Below are 26,993 nucleotides of genomic sequence, written 5' to 3' on the forward strand. Positions count from 1 at the left end.
GGCGCTGTCTCTAGGGGAATGCTATCTCTGCCGGGTTTAGGGGAACATCCTTGTCTCTTCAGCTTCCCTTTCCGGGTTCCCTTGGTGGTCTCCACGGGGTACCTGTCTTTCCCTGTTTGTGCTTGTTTGCTTCTGTGCCTCATCTGGGCTTTCTTATCTCAAAGTTGATTGGTTTTAGACACACCTTGCATGCTATGGCCTCATTAACATAACAAAGAAAACCCTATTCCCAAATGTATATCCACAGGTATAGGGGTTAGGATTTACAACACGTGTTTTGGGTGGTGGGGACAGGATTCAGTCCACTGCACCAGCGATACTGCTGCTCTTGGTCTGAGGACTACACTTTGAGTATGGAAGTTCCGGCTGTTCTAATGCCTTTCTTAAATTTTACTTTTAGCTTTTTTCTGGAATCCGGTAGACTTTTCTATGAGTGGTTTGCGTTTTGATATTTAAAGTGAATGCCCCGGTTCAGACAACAGCACAAAATGGGCGCCGTATTTTTAGGTAGAAAGGGATTCTTAAAGGCAAAATTCCTCATCTTCTTGCTTCATGTATTTGTAACATACCGTCTCAGTAGATGATTTTGTGACTTTCCATGGCCGCGCAGGGTTATAGTCAGGCCAGTTGTTTGTAGTAAAGCCACTGTACCTGCGAATCCCTGGAGTGCTTTTGAAAAGGCCTGTTCTCTGGAGTTCCACCCCCAGCCTTTCTGAATCCAAAGCTATAGTTTTTGGAGCCTCTAATTTTAGAACTTTTGGGGTAATTTTAGAAACATGGAAACCCTGGTGGCGTAGTGGTTAAGTGGTACAGCTGCTAACCAAAGGGTTGGCAGTTTGAATCTGCCAGGCGCTCCTTGGAAACTCTTTGGGGCAGTTCTACTCTGTTCTCTAGGGTCGCTATGAGTCAGAATCGACTCGACGGCTGGGTTTTTTAATTTTAGAAAGCTCCGTGGTAATTCGGGTAATTGGTCAGACTTGAGACCTATTAATGTGATCTGTGTATTTAAGATCTTGTATTGTGGGACCCTTCTATCACAACAATTTAGAACTTATGTAACTGGTTCTAAACTAAAGCAATTGGAAGAAGATTTTTTTTTTTTAATGTCTCTGAAGAGCCATAAAGCATTCTAACAAACAGATTCACTAGCAGCCAGGTGTGATTGGCTGAATGTTCAAGAAAGGCACTTAATTGTGTTTTTGAATCTACAATTAGTGTGACCAGGTAGTAACTCCTTTTGACGTTAAGCAACTGAATCAAGTCATTAAGTATACAGTGGAACCATTTTTCACGAGAGTCTGTATGCAGTACGATGGCGCTAAGGTTATTTTTCCTCCACTTAGTCCTTTCAACGTTAAGAGTAAACTCGTGTGGTTGAAGAGTTGACATTTCCTCCGATGTCTGCGTCTTGGGATTCTGATTTGTGTTGATCATAAAGTACAGCTTCACCAGTAGCGTCCTCCTCCAGCACCAAACAGGTGGCTCCCAGTCGGTGGCCATGTCACCATTGAGATGTTCTGTTAGGTGGCAGAGGGTCTCTTGCCCTCACCCCTGCTGGACTAAGAGACTATGGTTGTGTGGTGTGTTTTTGCTTAGGGTCGCTTTGTGTGTGGCCATAAGAAGCACCAGGTTTCCTGCAAAATGGTTCTGTAAGCAACCTAAGACCTGCTTCACATTTTCTCCCTTCGAACATTCTTTGTATGACACGTCCGTCCATCGTCCACGTAGGAGGGACGGTGGCTGCCCTCGGCGGGAACGTAGACACCACACCGCGTGCAAGCCTTCAGGCCCCGTAGGTAGCGTGCGCTGGCGTCTTGTCTGCAGTCCGCGGTGGTGTTCACCTGACTTGTTTATTCCTAGGGCATGTCACTAGTGCGTCTGGGCCTCAGATGGCAAGCGGCGTCAGCCTGGTCTCCTTCAACAGCCGGCCGGATGGTATGCACCAGCGTTCCTACTCTGTCTCCAGTGCTGACCAGTGGAGTGAGGCTACAGTCATTGCAAACTCGGCCATCAGCAGTGGTAAGAGAGGGCGCAGGCCACGGAGCTGTGGCCACCAGGGTCTTCGGTGAACACACGCTCTTGTCCGAGTGCAGAGCCGTGGGGTGGCCGCGTCAGCACTGGCGTCCTGCCTCCTGGCTGTGCAGCGTCATGTCACTGGTGGGCTGTCCCACCCACATCCTCTTTCTGGTCCCTCGGAGAAACCCTCTGATGCAGGAAGGCAGCACTTCCATACCCATTGGACAGATCGGAAGCAAGGCTGTGGAGGGGCAAGTGGCTTGCCTGGGGTCACAAGACAAGGAGGTGACAGCTGAGAACTAGTGTCAGAGTTGGCACCCCAATATCACACTTCCTGCGTCCTGCTGCCTCACATTCCACCATTAGCGTACGTACCAAACCTGTTGCCGTTTAGTCAACTTTGACTCATGGCGACCCCATGTGTGTCAGAGTAGAACTGTGCTCCATAGGGTGCCCGGTGGCCGGGAACTGTGCTCCATAGGGTGCCCGGTGGCCGGGAACTGTGCTCCATAGGGTGCCCGGTGGCCGGGAACTGTGCTCCATAGGGTGCCCGGTGGCCGGGAACTGTGCTCCATAGGGTGCCCGGTGGCCGGGAACTGTGCTCCATAGGGTGCCCGGTGGCCGGGAACTGTGCTCCATAGGGTGTCCAATGGCCGTGACCTTTCAGAAACAGGCCACCAGACCTTTCTTCCGAGGCACCTTTGAGTGGTTTCAAACTTCCCACCTTTCAGTTAGCTGAGTGTTTCACCCTTTGCACCACCAAGAGCCTCTTAATGTCATTGGGATATTTCTCTTTTTTCATCAGAGTAAATAACTCATTCTCCTTGTCAGCGTTCCATGACCCCTTGTGTAGCCTCTACCTTTTGGAGCGATCTCTCTGTGATCTTTTGCTACTAGACTTCCATCATCCTTACTTTTTTTTGCTTTATGACAAGTGTGGCCAGCTTCTTGGGAAAGAAACGTGCACACTGAAAAGCACCCTGGCGTGTGTGGAGCCAGGCAGTGTGCATCTTGGAGGGAGCCGTGCTCACTGAGACAGGTGTCGCCCGTGGCGCTCTGCCTGCAGCCTGTTCACCAGTATTTAAGGGAATTCCCATGGTTGTGTACAATCCATCAGACAGGGTCTAAGAGTCATTTTAGCATAATTTGTTCTAATTAAAAGGCTGGAGCGTCGGGCCTTCCCAGTAGACCTCACAGCTGCTGCAAGAGGACGCTGGCTGTGGGTAAACAGCACCCCTACTTCCCGTGACTCTGCGAGCGTCAGGCAGACACTGCTGCCACACACAGGCCTCAGAGGAAGACCTCCCAAGCCCGTGAGAGGGCGGAGTCGAAGCAGTAGAGTCAGCTCTTGAGTCTAGAGGGGTCAAGACGCGGAGCAGACGAATGTAAAGTCGCCCGGGACCCCGTTCCTGGCACACCGCATCCCCAGTGCCAGTGTTCCTTACTCATTTAAGAAAAGACAATTTGGTCGGTAGCGCATGCGTGCCATCTGCCTCTGGGAGGTCCCTCCAGGCTCTCTGCCTTTGATCTGAAAGCATGACGACAACTTGAGAATCCCGATGAAGGGGGTTTTAAAGTCATTATAAATTAACCAAAAGCCAAAAACCAAGCCTGTTGCCGTTGAGTCAATTCCAGCTCATGTTACGGAGTAGAAATGAGCACCATAGAGTTTTCTTGGCTGTAATCCTTAGGGAGGCAGTTCACCAGGTCTTTCATTTGTGAAGCCACTGGATGGGTTTAAACTGCCAACCTTTAGGTTAGCAGACAGTTGCAACCCGCTTTTACCACCCGGGCTCCTTGAATTAACCACATGCTGTTCTTTCCCTGGTAATGCAGTGTGCATGCCTCCCTCACCAGGGCGCGTTCAGCACAGCCTGGGCTGAGGGGAGCTATCGTCGTTGGACAAATGCTGCAGGCCCAGCACCACCACCTGCTGGTCACAGCCTTGAGCAGTAGCCTCTGTTACCTGTTAAATGGGCGTGTCATTCCCTCCCTGGCGTGGCTGTGAGGTACATGGCACAGCACCTGGGGTGTGGCTTCCCTTATTGAACATCTACGATTAGTGTCCCCATCATGTTGTTTAGGAGGCACAAGCCATTCACGTACTTATTTATTATCAAATGCTTTAAAGTATGCGGATTTTTCTGTTAGTACAAGTCTTATTATTCAAGTAGGTTTAGTTCTGCCACCGCATTTCTGTGTAAGGTGCTAACAAGCAGCCATGTTTGACGGCGGAAGGAAGCTCAGGTGTCCCGCTCCCCATGCTGGGCCGTCCCAGTGTCTGTGGGTGCATGTGACAGTGACGAGGCCCTGCCGTGTTGAAGAGTTCCGTTCTAAAGATTTCCTACTTTGACTGAGAATTGTCACCAGTGGGGTGTGGTTAGAGTGGCAATTTTTAGGCTCTGTTCCTTAAGTGCTGTAGGAATTATATTGGGAGGGAGGACTACAAGAGCAAGTTCCCTAAAGAGACCGTCACCCCAAATCTTTGTCTCCCCCATCAGAATGGTTTTATAGAAAAGGCACGTTGCTCTGTCTACGATCCATTCGGTACCAACTTCCCTTTCACGCAGTTCTCTCTTTGATAAAGATTCGCTAGATGACTTTCCCCCTCCTTCACAGCTCTCTGCGTGTGGTGGTGCAGTGAAACCTGCGAGAGCCGGAACTCGATGGGACTGCCTTGTTTTCTGCGTCTCACCAGTTGTCCGCTTTTGACAGGGTGCAGTCTTACCGCTTTTCTCTCGCTCTCTATCAGTGGAAGACATTTGCTTTTGCTTTTTCTGACAGGTTTCTGCTTCACACAGGTTCTGGCTTTCTCAGATTTTAGTGTAGGTGTATATAGTAGGCATCACCACACCACCAAATCATGAGGCTCTATTATTGAAAGTCACATTTCGCCAAAGCGACGCACAGGGCCTGTAAGAGACTGAAGGTCCCTGGGTGGCCCAAATGGTTCGTGCTGGGCTACTAACCCGAAGGTTGGCAGTTCAAACCCTTCTAGCGATGCTGCAGAAGAAGGGCCTGGTGATCTGCTTCTATAAAGATTACAGCCAAGAAAACTCTGTGGAACTTTATTTTTGTATATTATATACCTTTATAAACTTGGCTTTAAAAGTAGAATAAAGGCAAAAAGAAGCTATAAAAAAACAGTGAATCCAGAGAGACAAATAAGGAGACTGAGAAAAGATGAAGCTTAAGCCAGAGCCATGATGGCTGAGTTAGAGACACAGGGTTTAAGAACCAGGGTCTTTGGAATCAGTCTTGAACTTGAATATTGACTTTGCTGTGTACTAGTTATGTGATTTCAGGCAGGTTACTTAACCTCGGTAGGCCTGTTTGCTCATCTGCAAACTTGGGATGATAGTAATGATAATGCCCGCCTATGTGCCAACTCTGCAAAGACATTCGACTGTGTGGATCATAGTAAATTATGGATAACCTTGCTAAGAATGGGAATTCTAGAACATTTCATCGTATTCTTGCAGAACCTGCACATAGACGAAGGGGCAGTCATTCAAACAGAGTAAGGGGACACTGCATGGCTTGCAATCAGGAAAGGTGTGCATAAGGATTATATCCTTTCACCATACTTATTCGATCTGTATGCTGAGCAAATAATCTGAGAAGCTGGACTATATGAAGAACAGGGCATCAGGATTGGAGGAAGACTTGTTAACAACCTGCATTATGCAGATGACACAACCTTGCTTGCTGAAAGTGAAGAGAACTTGAAGTACTTACTAACGAAGATCAAAGACCACAGCCTTCAGTATGGATTGCACCTCAACATAAAGAAAACAAAAATCCTCACAACTGGGCCAATGAGCAACATCACGATAAACAGAGAAAAGATTGAAGTTGTCAAGGATTTCATTTTACTTGGATCCACAATCAATGCCCATGGAAGCAGCAGCCAAGAGATCAAATGATGTAATGCTTTGGGCAGATCTGCTGCAAAAGACCTCTTTGAAGTGTTAAAAAGCAGAAAAGTCACTTTGAGGACTAAGGTACACCTGACCCGCACCATGATATTTTCATTCACCTCATACGCATTCTAAAGCTGAACAATAAGCATTCTAAAGCTGAACAATGAATAAGGAAGACCAAAGAAGAATTGGCACCTTTAATTACAGTGTTGGTGAAGAATACTGACTGTACCATGGACTGCCAGAAGAGCAAAGAAATCTGTCTTGGAAGAAGTACAGACAGAATGCTCCTTGGGAGCAAGGATAATGAGACTTTGTCTCACATACTTTGGACATGTTGTCAGGATGAATCAGTCCCTGGAGAAGGACATCGTGCTTGGTGAAGTGCAGGGTTAGTGAAGAAGAGGAAGACCCTCAGCAAGGTGGATTGACACAGTGGCTGCAACAATGAGCTCAAGCATAACAAGGATGGCGCGGGACCGGGCAGTGTTTTGTTCTCTTGTGCACGGGGTCGCTATGACTCGGAGCCAACTCAGCAGCACTTAACAACAACAACAATGTCTTTGTGCCCACTACGGTGTCTAGAGAAGAGAGAATTATCATCGGTGTAGGTGTTTATGAGGTAAAAAAGGAACACTGGTGGTGCAGTGGTTAAGCGCTTGGCTGCCAACCGAAAGGTCGATGGTTCAAATTCACCTGTTGCTCCATGGAAGAAAAGACCTGGTGATCTGTTCCTCTAAAGATTACAGCCTGGAAACCCTATGGGGCAGTTCTACTCTGTCCTGTAGGGTCGCTATGAGTCGGAATCGACTCGAAGGCAGTGGGTTTGCTTTTTGGCTTTTAAGAGGTAACGGTGGTACGATATGGTGATTAGTTGGTTCCTGGGAGTACTAGAGTGGAGAGAGGAGAGGCTGATTCCCAGGTTCGGGCTGCGTGTTGCGTGCCAGTGTCCCATGTACAGATTTGGAGGGAAGACACTGAGCTCAGGCTTAAACGTGCTGAGATTAGAGAGCCGCTCAGACAGAAGTCTTGGTGAGCCTTCCGTTGAGAGCCGCTCAAAATGAAAAACCATAACCTGTGTTGATCCCACTTGTAAAGCAAAGAAATTATTAAAAAAAAAAAAAATCACAACATTTACAAAAACCCTATGAAGCACTTCCACTCTGTAACATGTGGGATCGCCATGAATCGGAATCGACTTGACAGCAACAGGTTTGGTTTGTAGGAGTCTGAGGTCTCCTACGTTGGGATGCTGCTTTTAAGTTTTTAGAGCCAGTTCACTTCCCTTCGCGCACTTGGGTACCACTTACTCATTCATGTGGCGTATTTCTTAAAGACTAGCTATGCCCCCTGACCTCAGGAGGCTTAACTCTGAACACCTGTACCTATAGATTCCAAATCATAGTGACCCTATAAGACAGGGCAGAACTGCCCCATAGCGTTTCCAAGACTGTAATCTTTACGGGAGCAGATGGCCAGGCCATTTCTCCCGAGAAGCAGCTGGTGGGTTCGAACTGCCGACCTTTCAGTTAGCAGCCAAGTGCTTAACCACTGCACCACCACAGAAGACAAGCACACGTCCAGCCCTGAGTGTTAGGCTGCTGAGGGATACCCACGGAGAGCTGTGGAGAAAGCCCAGTGCTGAAATCGTGGAGGGCATTACTCCAGGAAAACTTCCCGGAGAGAATCAGACTGGAGCAGTGACTTGAAGAACCAGATGGGGGTTTTTTGTATGTGACAGTGGGAGGAAGCTGTTACAAGCATTGGGGCAACTTGGGCAAAGACTCCGAGAATAAGAAACAAAAAATGGAACAGCCAAGGAGCTGCAGTGAAATGGAAGATGCTACTTGGGGTGCAGCAAAACGAGGAGCAAAGAGTTCTGCGAGGTCAGGACTGCAAAAGTCATTGCCGTCTTTTGACACCAAAAATACCCGTTGCCATTCCGTCGATTCATTGAGTCACAGCGACCCTGTAGGACAGAGCAGAACTGCCCCATAGGGTGACCAGGGAGTGGCTGGTGGATTCAAACTGCTGACCTTTTGGTTAGCAGCCGAGCTCTTAACCACTGTGCCACCAGGGCTTCTTAAGACTTACAGGTGATGTTTTAAATAGCAGATAGGACACAGAAAAGCAGAACATTACATGAAAATAAACTTCCTGTGGTTTGAATGGGCTCTTCACTTATGTCTGTCTTTTCTAGGGAAAAGGAAGTCATAATAGTAGTTGGTGGAATTTATTGAGGGCTTTTATAGGGTCGCTATGAGTGGGAATCGACTCGACAGCACTGGGTTTGTCTGTTTGTTTTGGTTTTTGTGTGTATCATCTTGTTTGATCCCCACGCAGTGGACACCGTTGTCAGTGCCATTTTGCAGATGGATAGGCAGTGGTAATAAAAAAAAAAAAAAAACCAAACCCGTTGCCATTGAGTCAATTCCGACTCCTAGCGACCCTACAGGACAGAGTAGAACTGTTCTCAGGGTTTCCAGGGACAGTCTGGTGGGTTCAAACTGCTGACCTTTTAGTTAGCAGCAGTAGGTCATAACCACTGCAAGTCTTCAGGGCTCCAGGCTGTGGTAAAAAAAAAAAAAAAGTGGTAAGGAAGGGTTAAATACAGCTTGTCCTGGGTCACCTAGTGGGAAGAGCCAGGATTCAAACCCTGGTGGCCAAAGTATGCTTCCTCTGCATCACCTGGGGAATCCCTTAGAAATGTAAATTCTCAGGCCCCACCCTAAAAAAAAAAGACCCCCTGAAAACAAAGCTCCAGGGCAGGGCCCAGCAGCCTGGGCTGTAACCAGCCCTTCTCCTGATTGCCTGGCGTGCTGAAGTTTGAGAACCACCGCTCCAGACTTCCCTCTCAAAGCGTGCTCCGCAGATCAAGCAGCCTCTGAGGTCTCCTGGGTGCTGGCTAGAGATGCAGAACCCCAGGTCCCGCTGGGTGGGCGCTGCAAGCAAGAGCCCCAGGTGGTCCTCAGGAATGTCTGGGAAGCCTGCCCTGGGCTAAAGCATCTCACCATCGGCCTTTGGGGGGCGGGGGGGTGATGTCCTGGCTCCCCTCTGGTTAGCACAGTCCCTGCCCCGCACTCCAGGTGATTCATGGAGTGGCTAGACTCCCCCTGCCCCCCATTGACTTAATGAGATCAAGGCACACAGCCTGACAGCGACCTCGGAAGACCTGCTAGGAATTCCCCAGGATACTTGCAAAATAATCACAAAAGAAACAAACACAATTAAGAGCTTTCTCTGTGTGTTTTTTTCCATCAGCTCACGTATTTTTTAAGTCGCAGTTGATAACAAACTTTTCCTCCTCCTCCTCCTCCTTTCTTATTTTAATGATTTTTGCTCCCACCCCCCCACCTCCCCCACCCCAGTCTCTGGTTTGGATATCAGGGTCATAAAAGGCTCACCCTGTGCCAGCAGCAGGATGGAAAGAAGCTTCTAGAATCCCAATGCCCTGTGCTGATGAAGACACATGCTTCCCATTGTCACACACTTTTATTGTAAAAGTAGTATCAGCACCAACAACACTGGGATCCTGTGTTTCTCTGCTCCCTTAAAAAAAAAAAAAATTTACCCATACTAAATTAAGACTTTGGCCTCAGAGAACTGCTCAGAGTCTCCCCTTCTGGGCATGCAGGTCCCCCCTCCCGCCCCCAAGCCTCCTGTCTTTTTAGCAGCTGCAGGGAGCTCCTGATTAGATAAACAGCTTTCTGGGGGCCACAACTGCAAAACCAGGGGCTGCTGGTCAAGTGCAGGCGGGAGGGCAAGAGAAATCCATTCTGTGAGGTGGGGTGCTCCACTGCTTTATACCTGTGACTGTTGCAAGGTTCTACGTCTAAGTACCTGAGGTTTAAAATTAAATGTCTAATATAATTTGGCATTGCTAACATGAGACCCACATCTGCCCGTAGAAAAAATCCCGACAGCTTGGCTCAGCGTTTCAAATTGCTGTCTGCTGCCTGGCAAGCAACTTTGAGGATTGAATCCCTCTTCCGCTAAGCACCCCATGCTGCTCGATGTAATTTTTTAAACACAGATACATATTCATCTTAAAGCTTCTGCCTTGAAAAAGGCTGTTCCCGTAGTACATGAAAAATTAATTTTTTTACATTTTTTTCTTCCTCTCCTAAGTGTTTGACAGAAGTAATTTTAGCAGCAAGAGAGAATAAAAACTGGTGGCTGTAAATTCCTGTCCTGGAACCTCTTGTGTAGATTCTTTATGGACCCAGAATTGATCTACATGTCAGACCCTGTTGTAGTTTAAACTGTTTATCACCGGAATGGCAGGAGGGGGCCGTGAGCCTCAGCGTATCATCCCGGGTAAAAGAAATCGGGCTTTGCCGTCCACGGAGGGGCAGCTTAGCTTTATCGATAGAGTCAGAGCAATTATCTCTGCAACAACTGTTGGCCGCGGGTTTTCTTGAATCTTATTGGAAGCCTGCAATCTTTTTTTTTTTTTTTTAATTAATCATTTTCTTTGTAGGTGATTTTCTCTAGAAGTGCTAGCCAACAGTAAGCATTGCTGTGGGAGCTCTCGGGAGTCATTTGTAGCATACTCGGTTGTCATAGCTCTCTGCGAGGCAAGATGCGTTTGGAGGTGCATCACATCGGTGCTGAAGGCCAGACCCAATGCTGTGGACCCTGGGTGTGCATCTGGGTGCATCCCTGAGTGGCTGGGGCAGCCCGGGAGGCCCCTCTGCACGGTCCTCTGGGAATACCAGTCTAGGGCTGGTAGCCTCAGGCATTGCCGTGCCCTGTTTTCTAGTTCTGTCACCTGAGCGCCCCCTTCCCTGCCGCCTCCTTGGCCATCAGGTTGTTCTGATGGCCCCACTCCAACCCAGTTTATCTTCTGCCACCCTGACCGGCCGTCACCGTCAATATGGCACCGCTACAAATTACTCCGTAGCGCAGCTCTTCAACCTCTCATCAGCCTGCTCATTTCAGAATGTCCTCCATCAGGCCACGGTACAGCCTTGTCAGCATCCGGTATCGATGCCTATCCATCTTTCCTCTTTCTGCCGGGAAGGTGTGCCTGCATCCCACTGTGTGTGTGGGTCCTGCTTCCTTCTAACCGCTTCATCGTGTGTCTGCCTACCAGAATCTATGACTGTTAGACACAACGGATTCTGATTCTGATGCCTTTGAGTTTTTTGCTAACTGTTAACTATTTCTTCCCATGGAGAAAATCTTTTTTGTATTGCTGTTCTAACGATTGGGGTTAGAAACACCAGTCACGGCTTTGGTGGTTGTCTGTCCTGCACTTCTCTTGCTTCTCCCTTCCCATAGAGCTGTCCCAAGGAGGGTTGGTAGCCCTGCATTTGCGACCACCAAGTTTCCAGCACACTTGCCTTCACTGTGGGCTCCAGGAACGTTTACTCTCAGTTCATTGTAATTTTTGTACTTTCAGCACTTTTTTCCTCACTTTAGACATTATACTTGCAATTTTACCAAATGACCACGAGGTGGTGGTAGTGTGACACTACTGCACTCTGACCAAACCAAAACCAAACCCATTGCCTTGGAGTCCATTCCCACTCGTAACGACTCTATAGGACAGAGCAGAACCACCCTGTAGGGTCTCCAAGGCTGTGAATCTCCACAGAAGCAGAATGCCACACCTTTCTCCCACAGAGCCACTGTGGTTTTAAACCACCAACCTTCTGATTAGCAGCAGACTGCTTTAACCGCTGCAGCACCAGGGCTCCTTACCCTCTGACCCGGAGGCTGGATTTATGGGAGGATTTTAATGAGGGGGGGAGGGAGAACCTACGTTTGTGGACTGACTGCCTCATTGTTAGCTGTCTCCGTGTGCCCAGAGATTCCCCTCTAATACTCCCTCAGAGTCCTTCTCCTCATTGGATAGCTGAGGTCCAAAAAGCTTGAGCAACTTGGCTAAGAACACACTCTTAATTTGTTGTCATCGGTGTGTTCCATTGAGTTGATCCCGACTCCTGGCGACCCTATAGGGCAGAGTGGAGTAGCCCCGTAGGGTTTTCTAGACTGTAATCATCATGGAAGCAAATCACCAGGTCTTTCTCCTGCAGAAGCACTGGTGGGTTTAAACCAGCAACCCTTCAGATCGCAGCCGAGCACTTAACCATTGCAACAGCCGGGCTCCTTACACGCTTAGCAGTTAGTCAGCATTCAAACCCAAGTCTTTCTGGCTCCACAGCGTACAGTCTTTCCCCTCTGCTGCTGTTATTTCTGAGAGGAGAAATGAATGCTTAGCATTAAGTCATTGCATTTTAAAAACTGTCTTTTTATAGAGGTAGCTTTTTCAGGAAATACAACATAGGTATATGTTTTTCTTTCTCTCACTTGCCCTGAACTTTTCATTTCCTCCTAAATCTTGGCTGAGATTCAGAAGCCATTCCCTGGGGCTTGTCATCAACTTTCAGCTTCACTCAGTGTTAAAGGGCCCCTGGGCTCTCATCTCTCAGAGCCGGGCACTTCCTGCCTCAGCCTCTGCCGGTCTGTTTGCCTCACCAAGCTGGACATCCTAATTAAATGGATGACCCTGGCTCCCATCTATGCTTGGAACCACCTGCTTTCCTTTCTCTGCATGTGGCAAAGGAGAAAGGAGAAGCTCTCAGGGTAACTGGCCACAGGGGGTGAAAGGTGTGGGGTTTTTTCCTCCCAGTCAGAAAAATGCAACTTAATATTATACTTTTGTCTCGTTAGCTCCTTCCTGTCAGCTGTTTGCAGCAGTTAGCTGCTGAGCAGTGGAAACTGAGGTTGGGCAAACACTGCCCTGCTGGTTAGAATGGGAACAGTGGATTTCGTGACCGAGGACCAGCAGTCTGCCTGTAATTACCTTGCGGTACCCTAGCAATCATTTTAAACAGGCAGTAGAGAAAGATACTGTTGCCTTTTGCTGTCATACCCTGACGAGTCTCTTAGTGCCTCTGCCCCTCGGTATCTTCATCTAGACCAATGGTTTCCAATCCTGGGCTGCTTTGCCCCCCAGGAGACACTTAGCAATGTTTTGCAGCCCAGGTGGTACAGTGGTTAAGAGTTCAGCTGCTAACCAAAAGGTCAGCAGTTCAAATCCACTGACCACTCCTTGGAAACCCTTTGGGACAGTACTACTCTGTTCTGAGTCAGAATCAACTCGACGGCAGCAGGTTTGGTTTGGGTCTTTTGGAGACCTTTTTGATTGTCACACCTAGGGGGTAGGGGAATGCTACTGGAGCCTAGTGAGTAGAAGCCAAGGGTGCTGCTAAATATCCTACGGTTCACAGGACGATCCCCCCCAGCCCCAGCACCACAAAGAATGATCAGGTGCAAAACGTCCGTGGTACCCAGATCAAGAAATCCTGATCTCTACAATAAGGGCCTTGGCTCTGAGGCCCCTTTCAGCCCCCATTGCTGGTCCCCACCATGAATTAGATAAGAGTCCCTCCCAGTGAACAGAGGGGGCCGTTTCCTTCTTTGAGGGTTACTGCAGTCACCTGGAGACAGGGCCTTGTCCGCAGCAAGGAACTCAACGGTTGGGAGGGGGGGCCCTCATCCAGTCCCCTAAGGTGGAAGAAGGGCCTTAGCCAGCTAACGGGCAGCCCTGCTACTGCTACCGATAATGACGTTGAGTGGCGTAGTGGAACACTCGCTCCTTGGCAGGTACAAGAGCCCCACAGGATGGGTACTAATGTGACCTCCAGCTTAGATGAGGAAGTGGAGGTTACACAGAGCTTGGTGGCCAAGCCCGGATTCAGAGCAAAGAGATAGAAAGCAGTTAAGTGACTTGTCTGAGTTCACACAGCAGTTCTTGGTCAAGTCCAGGTCTAACGTCTGCCTGCATCTTAATCACTGTCTCCAGGACCCTGTGTGAGGACGTCGGGCTGCCCTTGGCGGTCCAGCACGGCCATCCGCAGCCTGTGTGCGGACGTGGGCAACAAGCTCACCGGGTCTGTGGGCGACATATCTAGAGGCGTCGTCTCAGCATCCTACCGGTTTAAGGCAGCAGAACAGGTAGAAGCTAACAGAGTGCAGCTTGGAAATAAATACCTGAAGTTGGGTATACAAACCAGTTGTACAAAGATAGAGCCACCAACCTTGGAGGTAGAGACCTGCGTGAGGCTCTGTTAAAGGGCTCTGAAGTCTTAGCTTACCCTTCGCTCTGTCTGAGAGGGGCCGTTCACCATCTCACAGGGCTCTGATCTGAACACGCCTCACCCAGGCCTACTGAGTTCTCCTGTGGGGTCACTTTTGTCCCTGGGTGGTACAAATGGTTAAGCGTTCAGGTGCTAACTGAGAGGTTGGACATTCAGTTCCCCCCGGAGGTGCCTTGGAAGAAAGGCCTGCCAGTCTACTTGTGAAAAATCGGCCATTGAAATCTCTATGGAGCACATTTCTACTCTGACACACATGGGGTCACCATGAGTTGAGCTTGATTCAAAGGCAACTGGTTGGCTGTTTTGAGAAGGATACTGGCAAATTGCAAAGTGTCCAAAAGCAGAGTACCAGGGTTCAGGGAAGGGTCTGAAACCCACATCCTATAGAGAGTGGTTGTAGGATCAGGAGGTAGGGAGGAGCCTCTAGGGACTGGACCTCAGCCCTGGCTGCATGTTGCACACTTGGTTACTTGTTACAAACACCCATGCCTGGGCCCAAATGTCATAAGAATTTAAAAATACCACCATAGAAATAATCTCACAATTAAAATAGCCCATGCCCAGAGATCCCAATTCACTCAGTCTGGATGGAGCCTGAGCCCCAGAATGTTCCCCTCTGGTTCCTGATATGCAGCCAGGGTTCAAAACCACTCCTGTTAGGCAGGTATGAGTGCTGTGGCTAAATGGTGATCATGAGTAAGAGAGGCTGGCAGCATTCTGTATAAATCCAGAGAATTGAGCCAACAGCAATGGGTGGAAGTTGCAAGATGGACCCTTTTGACACATTGTAACATAAAGTGATGTAATACGACTCACGTTTCCTAATGACTCTTTCAAACTTTCCTCTGGCATCTTCATCACCTCCCCACCACCACTGTCTCCTTCACCTAGTGACCCACCCTCTTCATATTCGCCAATGAAATAGGAAGGAACTGATGTGTCCTCCCCCATCAAAACCCACCCACCCACCTGCATCAGAAACAGCAGTATCTTACCTGCTTTCTGCTTGTACAGGAATGAGGTGGCCCTCCACCTCAGGACCCATCCCCTCTGGTCTCTGAGAGAACTCTGTGCCTACAGTTCCCCTCTTGTTCCTGTGCCATCACCTTCTCCCCAGGTGCTGCAACCCTCCCCTGGCACACACCTGTCCTGGCACTTCTCCGACTCCAAGTCCCTCTGCTGCTTCCTTCCCCTTTTCAGCTTTCCTCCTCAGCAAAACTTCCCAGAACAGTTGTCTGTACTCGGCTGTCTCTCCAGTGACCCAGCCTACCACTTTGGCTTCATCGAATGCCAGCCTCTTCTCCATCTTAGCCCTCTGGTGGCACTGCTCTCATCCAGGTGGCTGGCCTCATCTGTCTCGTCAAGTCCCACAGGCACATCATGGTTCTTTTTGTGTTCTTCTTAGCAGTGGTCAGCCCCGTTGACCACCACTCCACCTTGCTTGATATCCTCTCTTTGGCCTCTGATGACGCACTCTTTGGGTTTTCCTCCTCTTCTCTGGTTGCTTTACATAGTCTTCCTCTGCTGCTAGTCAGTTGCCGTTGAGCCTGCTCCTCCTCATGGTGGTCTTGTGTGTCAGAGTAGAACTGTGCTCTGTAGGGTTTTCAGTGGCTGATTTTTCAGACATAGATCGCCAGGCCTTTCTTCTAGGGCACCTCTGGGTAGACTCAAACCTTGAGCCTTTCTGTTAGCAGGTAAGCGGGTTAACTGTTTTCACCACCCAGGGACTCCTTTTCTCCTGCTACACCTCAGGTTACTCAAGTCGCCTGGGACTCAGCCCTCCTCTCCCCGTCCTCTCTCCTGTTCTAATGGCACCCCCTCCTTGAGCAGACCTAACCTCAGAAGACTCACTGGTCACATCCCAGCCATGACCTCTCTCTACTCCATTCAACACAACCACCTTCCCACCTGACGTCTCCTCCTGGAAGTCAGACAGGTGACACACTCCACATGATCAACACAGAACTACAGATTTCGTCCTGAACCTCTTTCCTCCCTGGCCTTTCCCCCATATCTTCAAGACAAAAGCACAAAGAGCCACTCTTAAGCCCAGTAGCCAGTTCATGAGCTTGGTTCACTCGGCTTGACTTCTAAAAATTTACTATACTCTTAAGCACCTGGGGCCGTGCCTGGCACGCTGGTGGTGCTCCTTGAATCTGAGTTGATGTCACTCACAGGTTAACTAACACGCATGTGACGTGTGTAGTCACTGGTGCAGCCCCAAAGGGGAACTGGCCATGTGGTCCAAGGGAAGGCGTGGCATATGATTTCATGTGATAGCATTCTTTGCATTTTTTTTTATTACTTTTTTTTTTTTAACAAAACACTGTGCGCAGAGCTCTCAGAACGGGCACACCTCGTGGCAGAAAGCACGTTGATCACAGTGTGTATAAATTCTGGCAAAAAAATTTCACAGCAGACCGTCGGGAGCATGTTACGATATTTTCAAATTAGTAGTAGGAAGAGTTTACAACTCAGTTTCTTACCTCAGATTATCTCAACCCATTTCAGAATCATAAATCTGTTCAGTGCTAAATTAAGTAGAGATTATGTAGATTAATGGGGAGACAGGCCTGGTGATCTGCTTCCGAAAATCAGCCCCAGAAACCCCTCTTTATCGCAGTGGCCGATCCACCCCCGGCGGTGGGAGCTGGTGCAGGGCCAGGCAGCACTGCATCCCGTTATCCGTGGGGCCACCACCCGTCGGGGCCGGCTGGACAGCTGCCAATAACTGTAAATGTAGATGAGGAGCATCACACAGCTCGTAATTTCATGTTTAATTTCATTTGTTCAGCAGATATTTATCGAGCACTTACTGTGTGCCAGCTGCTGCCCCCGGTCTCTTGGAGGGGGGAGAGACAGATAATCAATAAGCACACCAATTAAAATATGCTTTGTCAAGTGGCGAGAAGTAGAATGGAGTGAGGGTGTGGCTGAGACATGCAGCTTTGGGTTCTGAAATCAAGTCTTGCTTGCATGTTGAATTACTCAGCATATTTTCAACTGACACTATGGTGGTGGTGGTGTTGGGTGCCATCAAGTCGGTTCTGACTCATAGCGACCCGATGTACAACAGAACAAAACACTCCCCAACCGCCTGGTCTTGCGCCATTCTCACAGTCCTTGCTTTTATATTTGAGTCTATCATTGCAGCCACCGTGTCAGTCCATCTCATTGAGGGTCTTCTTTTTTGCTGACCCCTCTACTTTACCAAGCATGAGGTCCTTCTCTAGTGCCTGGCCCTTCCTGATAACATGTCCAAGTTATGTGAGATAAAGTCTCTCCATCCTCACTTTTAAGGAACATTCTGGTTGTTCTTCTTCTAAGACAGCTTTGTTCACTCTTTTGGCAGTCCGTGGTTTATTCAGTATTTTTTGCCAGCATCATAATTCAAAGTCATCAGTTCTTCTTTGGCCTTCCTTATTCATTGTTCAGCGATTGAAAATACCCTGGCTTGGGTCAGGTGCACATTAGTCCTCAAAATGACATCTTTGCTTTTTAACACTTTAAAGAGGCCTTTTTGAGACTGTAATAGCAATTCGTCTGTTCATTCATTCATTCATCCATTTGACAACTATAAATAGCACTGATCATGTGCAGTGGTGTGGTGCCCTATGCTGTACGTGGAAATGGCCCCAGGGAAGATAAGTACATAAGTTGGACCCTTAAGGCTGGTCAGAACTCAGGGGGCTAGTGTGCGGGGTACCCGGGCAAAGGGAAGAGTGTGTGCAAAGACTACTGAGCTCTTGGAAGGAAGGAGGTCACAAGGCATTGAGAATGGGGAGTAGCTGGAGGGGAGGCAGGCAGGAAGGGTGCTTAAAGCCAGGCCACGAAGGATAAGGAGAACAGTCCGAAAAATGTTTGCACTTGAGCCTTGGGGGCAGTAGTGACCCTGACGGTTTTTGGGAGGAGAGCGATATGACATTAAAGGCTAACTGCAGCCCTCATGCAGACAGAGGAGGCGGAGATGGGTGAGGGGAGCGGAGTGGTAGCCATCCAGGCAACTGGCTAGCCGTCCCTCTAGGACATCTAGAAGCCACCAGTAGAACTGTCAGCTCAAGCATGCCTTGAGTTCCCTCAGCCGTATCTGCTGTGTTTCTCCTGTCTGCAGTCCAGCACGTGAGATGAGATGACCAATAGCCTAATTCAAAGTGGAGCATGGTCAGTACACAAGAACGGCAGAGAAAAGTACAGTAAGAAGTCAAAGGTACTTTTACCTAAGGAAGGCTTTTTGAAAGAGTGTGTAGTTGAGCTAAGACATCTTGAACGTTGGCTGGACCCGTGGAGATGGGATGGGGTAGGGACTTCCTGGAAGGGGTGAGAAGCCAGCAGGGCGTGTGGCCTGTGGGCAGTGACGGGGAGAGAGGGAGGCCAGAGGGGATGGTCACCAAGAAAGGCCTTCAGTGACCCTTTCTCTCTACTTTGCATAGTTTTAGTAAAATCATTTCTCACTGAGCTCTGTGCTAGTGTGTAGTAAAGTACATTTTTAAGAGCTTCGTAGTATACAGAAGTCTAAAATATTACAAAATTATTTCATATCTTAGTATTTTATTAAAAACACAAACCCATTGCCATCAAGTTGATTCCAACTCATGATGACCCGGTATGACAGAGTAGAACTACCCCGTAGGGTTTCCAGGGAGCACCTGGTGGGTTTGAACTGCTAACCTTTTGGTTAGCAGCTGCAGCTCTTAACCACAATGCCACCAGGGTTTCCCTTATTATTTTACAGACCCTCACATTTGCAGCTGCAAAGTTTCTACTTGAGGGCGGTGGTTTTGGTTTGTTTGTTTTTGTGAGCAGCGTCATTTACTACCTCCACATCGAATTACAGGCAGGTAGTGTAGGGTGAAAAGATTCGTCAATATTATACGCTGTGTCTCCAACCGGAAAACAAACATGAACTGAACTTTTGCAGTTGCAATGCTAGAACATTTGAGGTTCTAATAATGTATTTTTTAAGGAATGTAAGCCTTTATCTTGTGGCTTTATAACACTTCTGTGCCAGGAAGATACTCACTTTGTGTTTCTTTGGCTTGCTCAGGTCCTCATTCTAGGAATCAGGTAGTTTGATATCAAGAAAAACTCTTCATAGTGTTTCCCTGGTGACTTTGTCAACTATCAGAATAAAAAAGTGGCCAGATCCTTTCCAATTCCGCCACTACTTTCTATTAGAGAATTTAAAAATACAAAGGCCAAAAGGGGAAGACGTAAAGGGGTTTGAAAGAGTGAGGCACCGAGAAGAAAGGCAGGAATGGCAATAAAGCTTAGGGAAGAGTGGTTCACAGATAGAGGGGGAGAGCGAGAATGGGATGACTGAATAACAATCTGCTCCCTGGGGCCGCTGTCACAAAGTGCCACAAAGCTGATGACTTAAAATGGCAGAAGTCTTTGTGTCAGAGTTTGGAAGGTCAGAAGTCTGAATTCAGGGTGTTGGCAGGGCTGTACTTTCCTTAAAGGCTCTAGGGGAGAACCCTTCCTCAGCTCTCCCAGCTCCCGGCAGCCCAGGCAGTCCTTGGCTTACAGCTGCAGCATTGCCGTCTTCACATGGCCATCTTCCCTGTCTGTCTCCGTGTCTCTCCTCTTTTATAACCACACCACTCAAATGGGCTCGGGACCCATTCTACTCCAATAAGACCTCATGTTCACTCCAGCGATAACATCTTCAAAGACCCTATTTCCAAACACAGTCACGTTCACAAGTACTAGGGGTTAAGACCAAAATCTCTTTAGCAGGGGACACAATACAGTCCATAACAGATAAAAACATGCGTACATGCATGTGGGCAGACAGAGAGCTGTGTAATGGGCCATCAGGGGCCTCCTCAAACACTCTGTGCGTTTTCTCCTTTAGCGTTTGTGTATTACTTTGGCTTTGCGTTCTCAGATTTCTCTGAATATGTCTTTCATTACATCTTTGCTTTATTATCTGACAGATAAGATTATTAACAGGAATCAATATTAATATTAATTACGCAATGATACTAAAAATTTTATATCACGAGGAAACAGATGGTTATTTTAAATGGCTTAAAATTTTACTCTTTATATGAAGAAATATCTTAAACATTTAGTTATAAATGCTATTTTAATTGCGACATTATTTCTGCAGTGGGATCTTTAAACTCTTACTGCATTTCAAGGGAAACGGTTCTGTATTTCAGAATCTCTTAAATTGTGAAGTCATTTACAGGAAAACAATTATAATTACATTTGAGATATAGTATTTGGGGGCTTAATATCGTCCGTGAATACTCCGTATAATCCCCATACCTTCTTTTTTCATCTGTTTATAGATCCAGCACTCAGTTGTAATATGAGACACACTGTCCACCGGATTTAGTCAAGCCAACAACCTTGTTGGGCTTACCAGCCATCTTTTAGGTAGACACTCTGTTTTTCATAGTGTTTGTGAACAAATAGTCCCACGCTCAACTCTAAAATTATAACTCTTTAGAAATGGTTTATCTATATAATCTAATTAGAAAGCAGAATTACTTTCTGTACTTCATAATTTTAAGCTCATTGCTGTTGTTTGGTGCCATCGAGTGGATTCCGACTCATAGCGACCCTATAGGACAGAGCAGAACTACCCCCTAGGGTTTCCAAGGAGCCGCTGGTGACTGGCACTGCCAGCCTTTTGGTTAGCAACCTGAGCTCTTAAGCACCTCACCACCAGGGCTTCAAAATTATAAGCTTAGTTTCCCCAAATCAGAAATTCAGCTTTGAACCGGTGTGCACTCTTGTTCGTTGCATGTCACAGCTTCACATTAATGCAAAAGTTAGCTCGGGGTCTCCTTACCCCAAAACAACGCCGCAGAAGTCATTGGCCTGACTGTTGCTGTTGGTTTGACATCAGAACATCTAGAAGAGTCTGGGTCCAGAGGGCCACCTGCACCATCCCGGTGTGTAGAGGCCTTTATGGTGGTGGTTGGGGGAGTATTGAAGTCGGGGCAGGTGGGCCCCCATCAATCAGGTGGCAGTGGCAGCGCCAGAGAGACAGGCAGTCCAGCCCCTATGAGATTTGTAAGGCTGCGTCCATTCAGGACACACATTCCTGCAAATTGTCATCGCACTGCACCATCTCAGGCAGCCAAGGTTTGGGCCGTTACCTCAGCCAGCCCCTGGCTCATATACAGGTCCTGCTTCAAGGCCGCTGGTCATATTGTACACCAGAGTGTTAGCAATCAAGTCACCTTAACGCAAGCTCCAGGACAATTCATTTTGCTTTTTTTTTTAATAACTGTTTGTCCTTTTCAAATCACTGTCCTTTATTTCCTTGAATTTGTGTTAATCTGCCTTAGCATGCTATACTTTTAATTTTTTAAATTCTTTCTTTTCTAGAATATGGGTTATAAATGTACCATTTTAGAAGTCCTACCTGGCAATGGTGTTTTTTTTGGGTACCTGTAAGAGGGGAAACCTGGTGGCCCAGTGGTTAAGAGCTCGGCTGCAAACTAAAAGGTCGGCAGTTCAAATCCACCAGCTGCTCCTTGGAAACCCTATGAGGCTGTTCTCTTTCCTGTAGGGTCGCTATGCATCATAATCAACTCGACGCAACAAGTTTGTTTACTTGTAAGAGGATATGACATTATGGGGCTAAAACACATACCGTACTGACCTCAGCTATGTGTATTCCAACTATCTTAATAAGTTTGCCTTCTTCCCTCTACCAGTTGGGTCAACTACCATTTCCCTTTGCTGATTTCCACAATTATGACTTTGGGTTTTCCCTTAACTGTAAAACATGACATTTTACAGAAAAATAAATATGCAGAGAAACTTTTAAATAGAGTAATAATAACGCCCACACTCAGCTGTTACTTTAGGGGGTATATACCTTTCTAGGTCATGTGTGTGTGTTTATTTATTTTTAAATATTGGACTATATCATAACAGGCTTTTTTTATTTACACATAGCCCATTAAAGCTTATCATGTCATTGAATATTATTCCCATATAGCTTTTTTATTATTGTTGTTATGTGCCATCGAGTCGATTCCAACTCATAGCAACCCCATTTGAACTGCCCCATAGGATTTTCTAGGCTGTAATCTTATGTCTGGTAAACCCTGGTGGCACAGTGGTTAAAGCACTCGGCTGCCAACCAAAAGGTCAGTGATTAGAACCCACCAGCTGCTACAAAGGGAGAAAGATGTGGCAGTCTGTTTCCGTAAAGCTTACAGCCTTGAAAACCCTATAAGTCAGAATCAAGTCGACAGCAGTGGGTTTGGTTTTTAGTTTTAGTAAGCTCTAGATTAAATGCTTTATATACATTACTCATTACATCCCCAGTACAGCTCTGTGAGGTGTTTCCGTTATCCTCATTTTTAAGAAAAACAACTGAAGCTTAGAGCGTGTAAATAACCTGCCCAGGGTCACGAAGCTGAGAAGCATCAGATCTCTGGTACATAGGTCAAAACCTGAGCTTGTCACTGGATTGGGCTGGGCTGCCTTTCAGCCCAGGTGTACGTGTAGGGGTGTGTGTGTGCGCGTGTGTGTGTACAGTCATGTGAATCAAAAGGACAGAGGAATTATGGGAGATTTTAATTTTTTCCTGTTTACAGCTTTCATCAGTAAATACATGTTATTCATTTAAAAATGTTTTAAATAACTAAGACGTTATTTTCAAATATGAATTCTCTAGTTAGAAGGAGCTGAAGAGGAAGTGATCCGGAAGGTTTCCACTTGCCATGGAATTTCATCAGAAAGGAGAGAGCAGGGCGCACCTGTCTTTGCAGTGGAGCCGGTGGTCTTTGAGTAGTGAGGGTGAAGCAGAGCCAGGCAGAGGTGACATTTGAAGCTTTGGGGGACAGGAAGAGAGCAGAGGCTGGGTAGGGTGGATAGGGGCCAGTGCTAGACCAGAGTCAGGACTCCTGGGTCCCTGTCCCCGTCATGCTTTTTGCTGCCCCTCTTAGCTACATGACTGGAGCTCCGTGAAGGGCTGGCTGAGGCTGCCAGCACTGAGCTGGGAGCTGGACATGTTAGTTCATCTTCACAGCCCGTCCTGGCAGGCATTGCTCTGTGGTTTTAAGAGGGGAAACTGAGATCCCCAATAATTAAGGAAATGTGCTGTTAAGCAGTTGAGAGGGATTTCAGCCCTGCATGCCTGCAACTCAGTACAGAACGTTGCCAAACGGTGACTATGTTCTGAAACCAGTCAATTGCGTGCAAGCACCAGTTTTACCGAAATTTTATGAACCTGAATCCTCTCAGAGGAATGGGAAAGGAAATTGGAAAGGATAGAGATAAGAACTTTGTTCCCTAAAACACAATGAAAAAATTACAGACACGGTAAGACCCAATCCAGTGCAGGAAACCTGGGTAGAATTAGCATAAAGTTCTGCAGAGCCTGTCCCTTCGCCTGCAAAGGAGACATCGTTCCGGTATTAAATGCAACTGTTTACAACATGGGGCCCTGGTGGCACAGTGGTTAAGAGCTCAGCTGCTAATCAAAAGGTCGGCAGTTCGAATCCACCAGCTGCTCCTTGGCAACTCCATAGTGCAGTTCTGCTTTGTCCTGTAGGGTCACTATGAGTCAGAATTGCCTGGATGGCAATGTTTTTGTTTTGTTTTGTTTTTTTTAACAAACATGAAGTGTCCACGCTAGAATGAATCAACAACCTAGCCCTCAGTTGGATTAAGGAAATTATAATTTCTAATACCAGTGAATATTCTAGAATGAAGGTTCTAGGTCACGTGTTGCTCCAGTCCTTCCTTCCTTGCCCCCACCGAGCACAGCTTGAACAATCAGATTTGCTTTTGAGAAGAGGCGGATGTGCAGTCAGATACAATCAGGCCCCTACATTCGTGTATAATTCTTTTTTCCTGGAAGTGTGTATTAAAGGTGAAGTTGTAAGAATGGTAGACATAGCATTTCAAGTAATTTGGTGGCAGGGCTGAGCTCTTCTAGAGGAGCTAAGAAATATTATGAAATCCTCTTATACCCCATCCCAGCCTGTTCTGCACTGTGTCTCCACAGCATCGTTTTGTTCTTTTTCTTCACAATTGAACAGATCCGCTCAAATCCCGGGAGCATCCGAGGCTCTGCAGACTTGCCACTCTCAGCCTGCCTGGCGAATTCCATTTGGGGCCCATTCTGTGTGTTAAGCTTATGATTACCATGCTCTTTATCGCTCCCATCAGCATTTTCTCTTTTCCATTGTCCACGCGTCCTCATAAAATAAGAGCAAAATACAATTAGTTGCTCTAGCTGAGTAAATACCCTGGCAGAAATGAGTGAGGGCCAGCCAGGCACTGTCTCCAAGAGTGAGCAATAATCCCCTCGTTTCTCAGACATCCACAGGACTGGAGTTCAGAATCTTGGTACCTGCAGAATGAAAAAGACATTAGAAAAGAGAGCATCACCTTTGCCTATGAAAAAAGTGTCTGAGGTCTAGAATTAACTTGGATTTCATGAAAGAGAATCCTCTGATTTCTTCCTTCTCTCTGGCCAGAGTCAGGGAATCAGAGAGGATACTAAAAATAGCCATGAAGCCACTGTCCGAAGCCCTGGCTGCTGAGGGATGGAGAGAGAAAGCTAGTAAAAGCTCATTGGTACATCTGCACATTGTCACACTGTGGTGGCTCACGTGTTGCTGTGATACAGGAAGCTGTGCCAGCAGTGTTTCAAATACCAGCAGGGTCACCTATGGTGGACAGGTTTCAGCAGAGCTTCCAGACTAAGACTAGGAAGAAAGGCCTGGCAATCCACATCCAAAAATTAGCCAATGAAGACCTTATGGATCACAATAGAATATTGTCTGATACAGTGCTAGAAGGTGCGCCCCTGGGTTGGGAGGCACCAAAAATACACAGTGGCTGCAACAATGAATTTGAGCGTACCAACGATCGTGACGGTGGCACAGGACTGGGCAACGTTTTATTCTGTTTTACATGGGGTTGCCATGAGTTGGAGCAGACTCAATAGCGACTGTTGCTGTGGTCGATTTAGACTCCTAGTGACCCCATGTGAGAGAATAGAACAGCCCCATAGGGTTTTCTAGGCTATAATCTGTGTGGAAGCAGATCACCAGGTCTTTGTTCTGTGGAGCTGCTGGGTAGCTTCAAACAGCCAGCCTTTCTTTTAGCAGCTGAGCACTTAACTATTGTGCCACCAGGGCTACCAACAATATCTGCTCTGGACTTGAAGACTGTGGGAGTTGGGCTGAATGTGAACACCCCACCTGGACTGTAGCCCCAGGGAACTGGATAAATCTGGACCAAGATCCTACCACCGTCTCCTGCCCAGGTACCAAGGAAAGCTCTCCCTGCTGGGGCTGTGACTCAGACCTTCCTCTACCTGCAAGAAGGGACTCAAACTGGCAAGTCCTAGAATCCCAAAGATGAGCAGGGGATGGCGGCTGGTCATCGCCATGCTGAAATGTGGGACGTCACAGCTTGTGTGGACAGGAGCAAACGACGGAGCAAGATTCTGGGGAAAATTATGGTGGGTGGAAGGCGTCTGTAGGAGAGAGGGAAGGAGAGGCAGTCTGATGTGTTCCTGGGGAATGGCAGCAGTGCTCCGGAGGCAGGAGGCAGGAGGCAGGAGGAGGGCCCGTCCTCCCGGGGGAGGCTGGTGGGTAGTCGCGGCTTTCAGCCTCACCCCAGGGGCTAAAGGATGGCAGCGGGGCGAAGGAGGGGAACGCGGCTCCGTGATGAATGGCAGGCTGCAGATTGCTCTCGCCTGCTGAGCTGCTGCACCCATCCCTGACCCCAGCCGCAGCCACGGGGGGCTGGGGCTTTGCTCCAGGAAAAAGAGAAAAATGTCAGTTATTATGTTTCGGAACACAATCTTATCTTTCACTTTATTTTAAAGCAGTTTTTTCCCAAAGATCAACCAGGGTATCTGTCTGAACTATATTGACAAAATTTTAGACGTGGTAAAGAAAATGCTTTACACTCAAAGCGGATCCAACTCAGGGTCACCAAACGCTGTTAGTTTTTTCTTTTATTATTGTTATTGTTTGGGCCAGAAGAAAGCCCAAATTCCAAGAAGTAGAAGTAACCAGATAAAACTACTGTGATGCAAATGAAGTCAGCTCTTTTTTTTTTTAAGGAATTTTCTAGAATTAATACTGAATTATTAATTGCTTCCTTGTCAGAAGTAGATCGAATCCTAGTTTTTAAGCACCTTCGTTTATGCTAGAGTTTACGCTCTGAGTGATTTCTCATTTTTGTGGAAAAAAGACAAGAGACCCATTTGACTGATCTCATTGAACTCTTTGAGGTGGTCTGTACTGTAAGCAACACTGAGAAATGAGGTGATCTCAGATCTGCAGCTTTGGGTGAAGGTACTATTCTTGGTTACAGGTGGAGATAGTTGTCCCAAGTAAGATGTTTGGCAGATCTCGGGGCAGGTCAATATTACCTGCCTTGTTTACCACTCCCAGACCCGTTTAATGACAGTGCTCTAGGGCATCTTGGGGTTCAGAGGCTTAGAGTGCAGAAATCTAAAATGGGTTTTTAGAGGGGCTTTTCCATTTCTATTAAAACACTCACTTGCCCAAAGCTGAATAGTCGTAACTATCAGATTGACTCTAAACATTGTTATTTTCATCATTTTTGGAAATGATCATAGAGTGGAATTAAGATTGGGGTGGCCATATATTAATAATTATGCTGGAGACAGTCATAAACTGGGGTTGCCCCAAGCAAAGCAGGATAAATAACACCCTGGGTAACATGGGTCACCTAACTCCCCTTAGATGCAGCCTGTCTTAGTCATCTAGTGCTGCTGTAACAGAAGTACCACAAATGGGTTCCTTTAACAGACAGAAATTGATTCACTCACAGTCTGGGAGGCTAGAAGCCTAAATTCAGGGCGTCAGCTCCAGGGGAAAGCTTTCTCTCCCTGTTGGCTATGGAGGAAGGTCTTTGTCATCATCTTCCCCTGGTCTAGGAGCTTCTCAGTGCGGGGACCATGGGTCCAAAGGACATGCTCTGC

At 47.4% G+C, this 26,993-nt stretch overlaps 1 protein-coding gene across 5 annotated transcripts in view; it reads left to right on the plus strand.

Moving 5' to 3' along the window:
• The window catches only part of AGAP1 (ArfGAP with GTPase domain, ankyrin repeat and PH domain 1), a 661,010-nt gene that overhangs the window by 453,418 nt on the left and 180,599 nt on the right, over nt 1-26,993 (plus strand). For 3 of the 5 annotated variants that reach the window (XM_049888501.1, XM_049888498.1, XM_049888499.1), the window contains one exon: nt 1,861-2,019. The exons of the other annotated variants lie outside the window; for them this stretch is intronic. In XM_049888501.1, the coding sequence (XP_049744458.1) occupies nt 1,861-2,019 (159 nt within the window). The remainder of the gene's footprint in view (nt 1-1,860; nt 2,020-26,993) is intronic. 5 annotated transcript variants of the gene reach the window in all.

The sequence above is a fragment of the Elephas maximus genome, chromosome 6, assembly GCF_024166365.1.
Source record: "Elephas maximus indicus isolate mEleMax1 chromosome 6, mEleMax1 primary haplotype, whole genome shotgun sequence".
Classification (NCBI taxonomy): Eukaryota; Metazoa; Chordata; class Mammalia; order Proboscidea; family Elephantidae; genus Elephas; species Elephas maximus.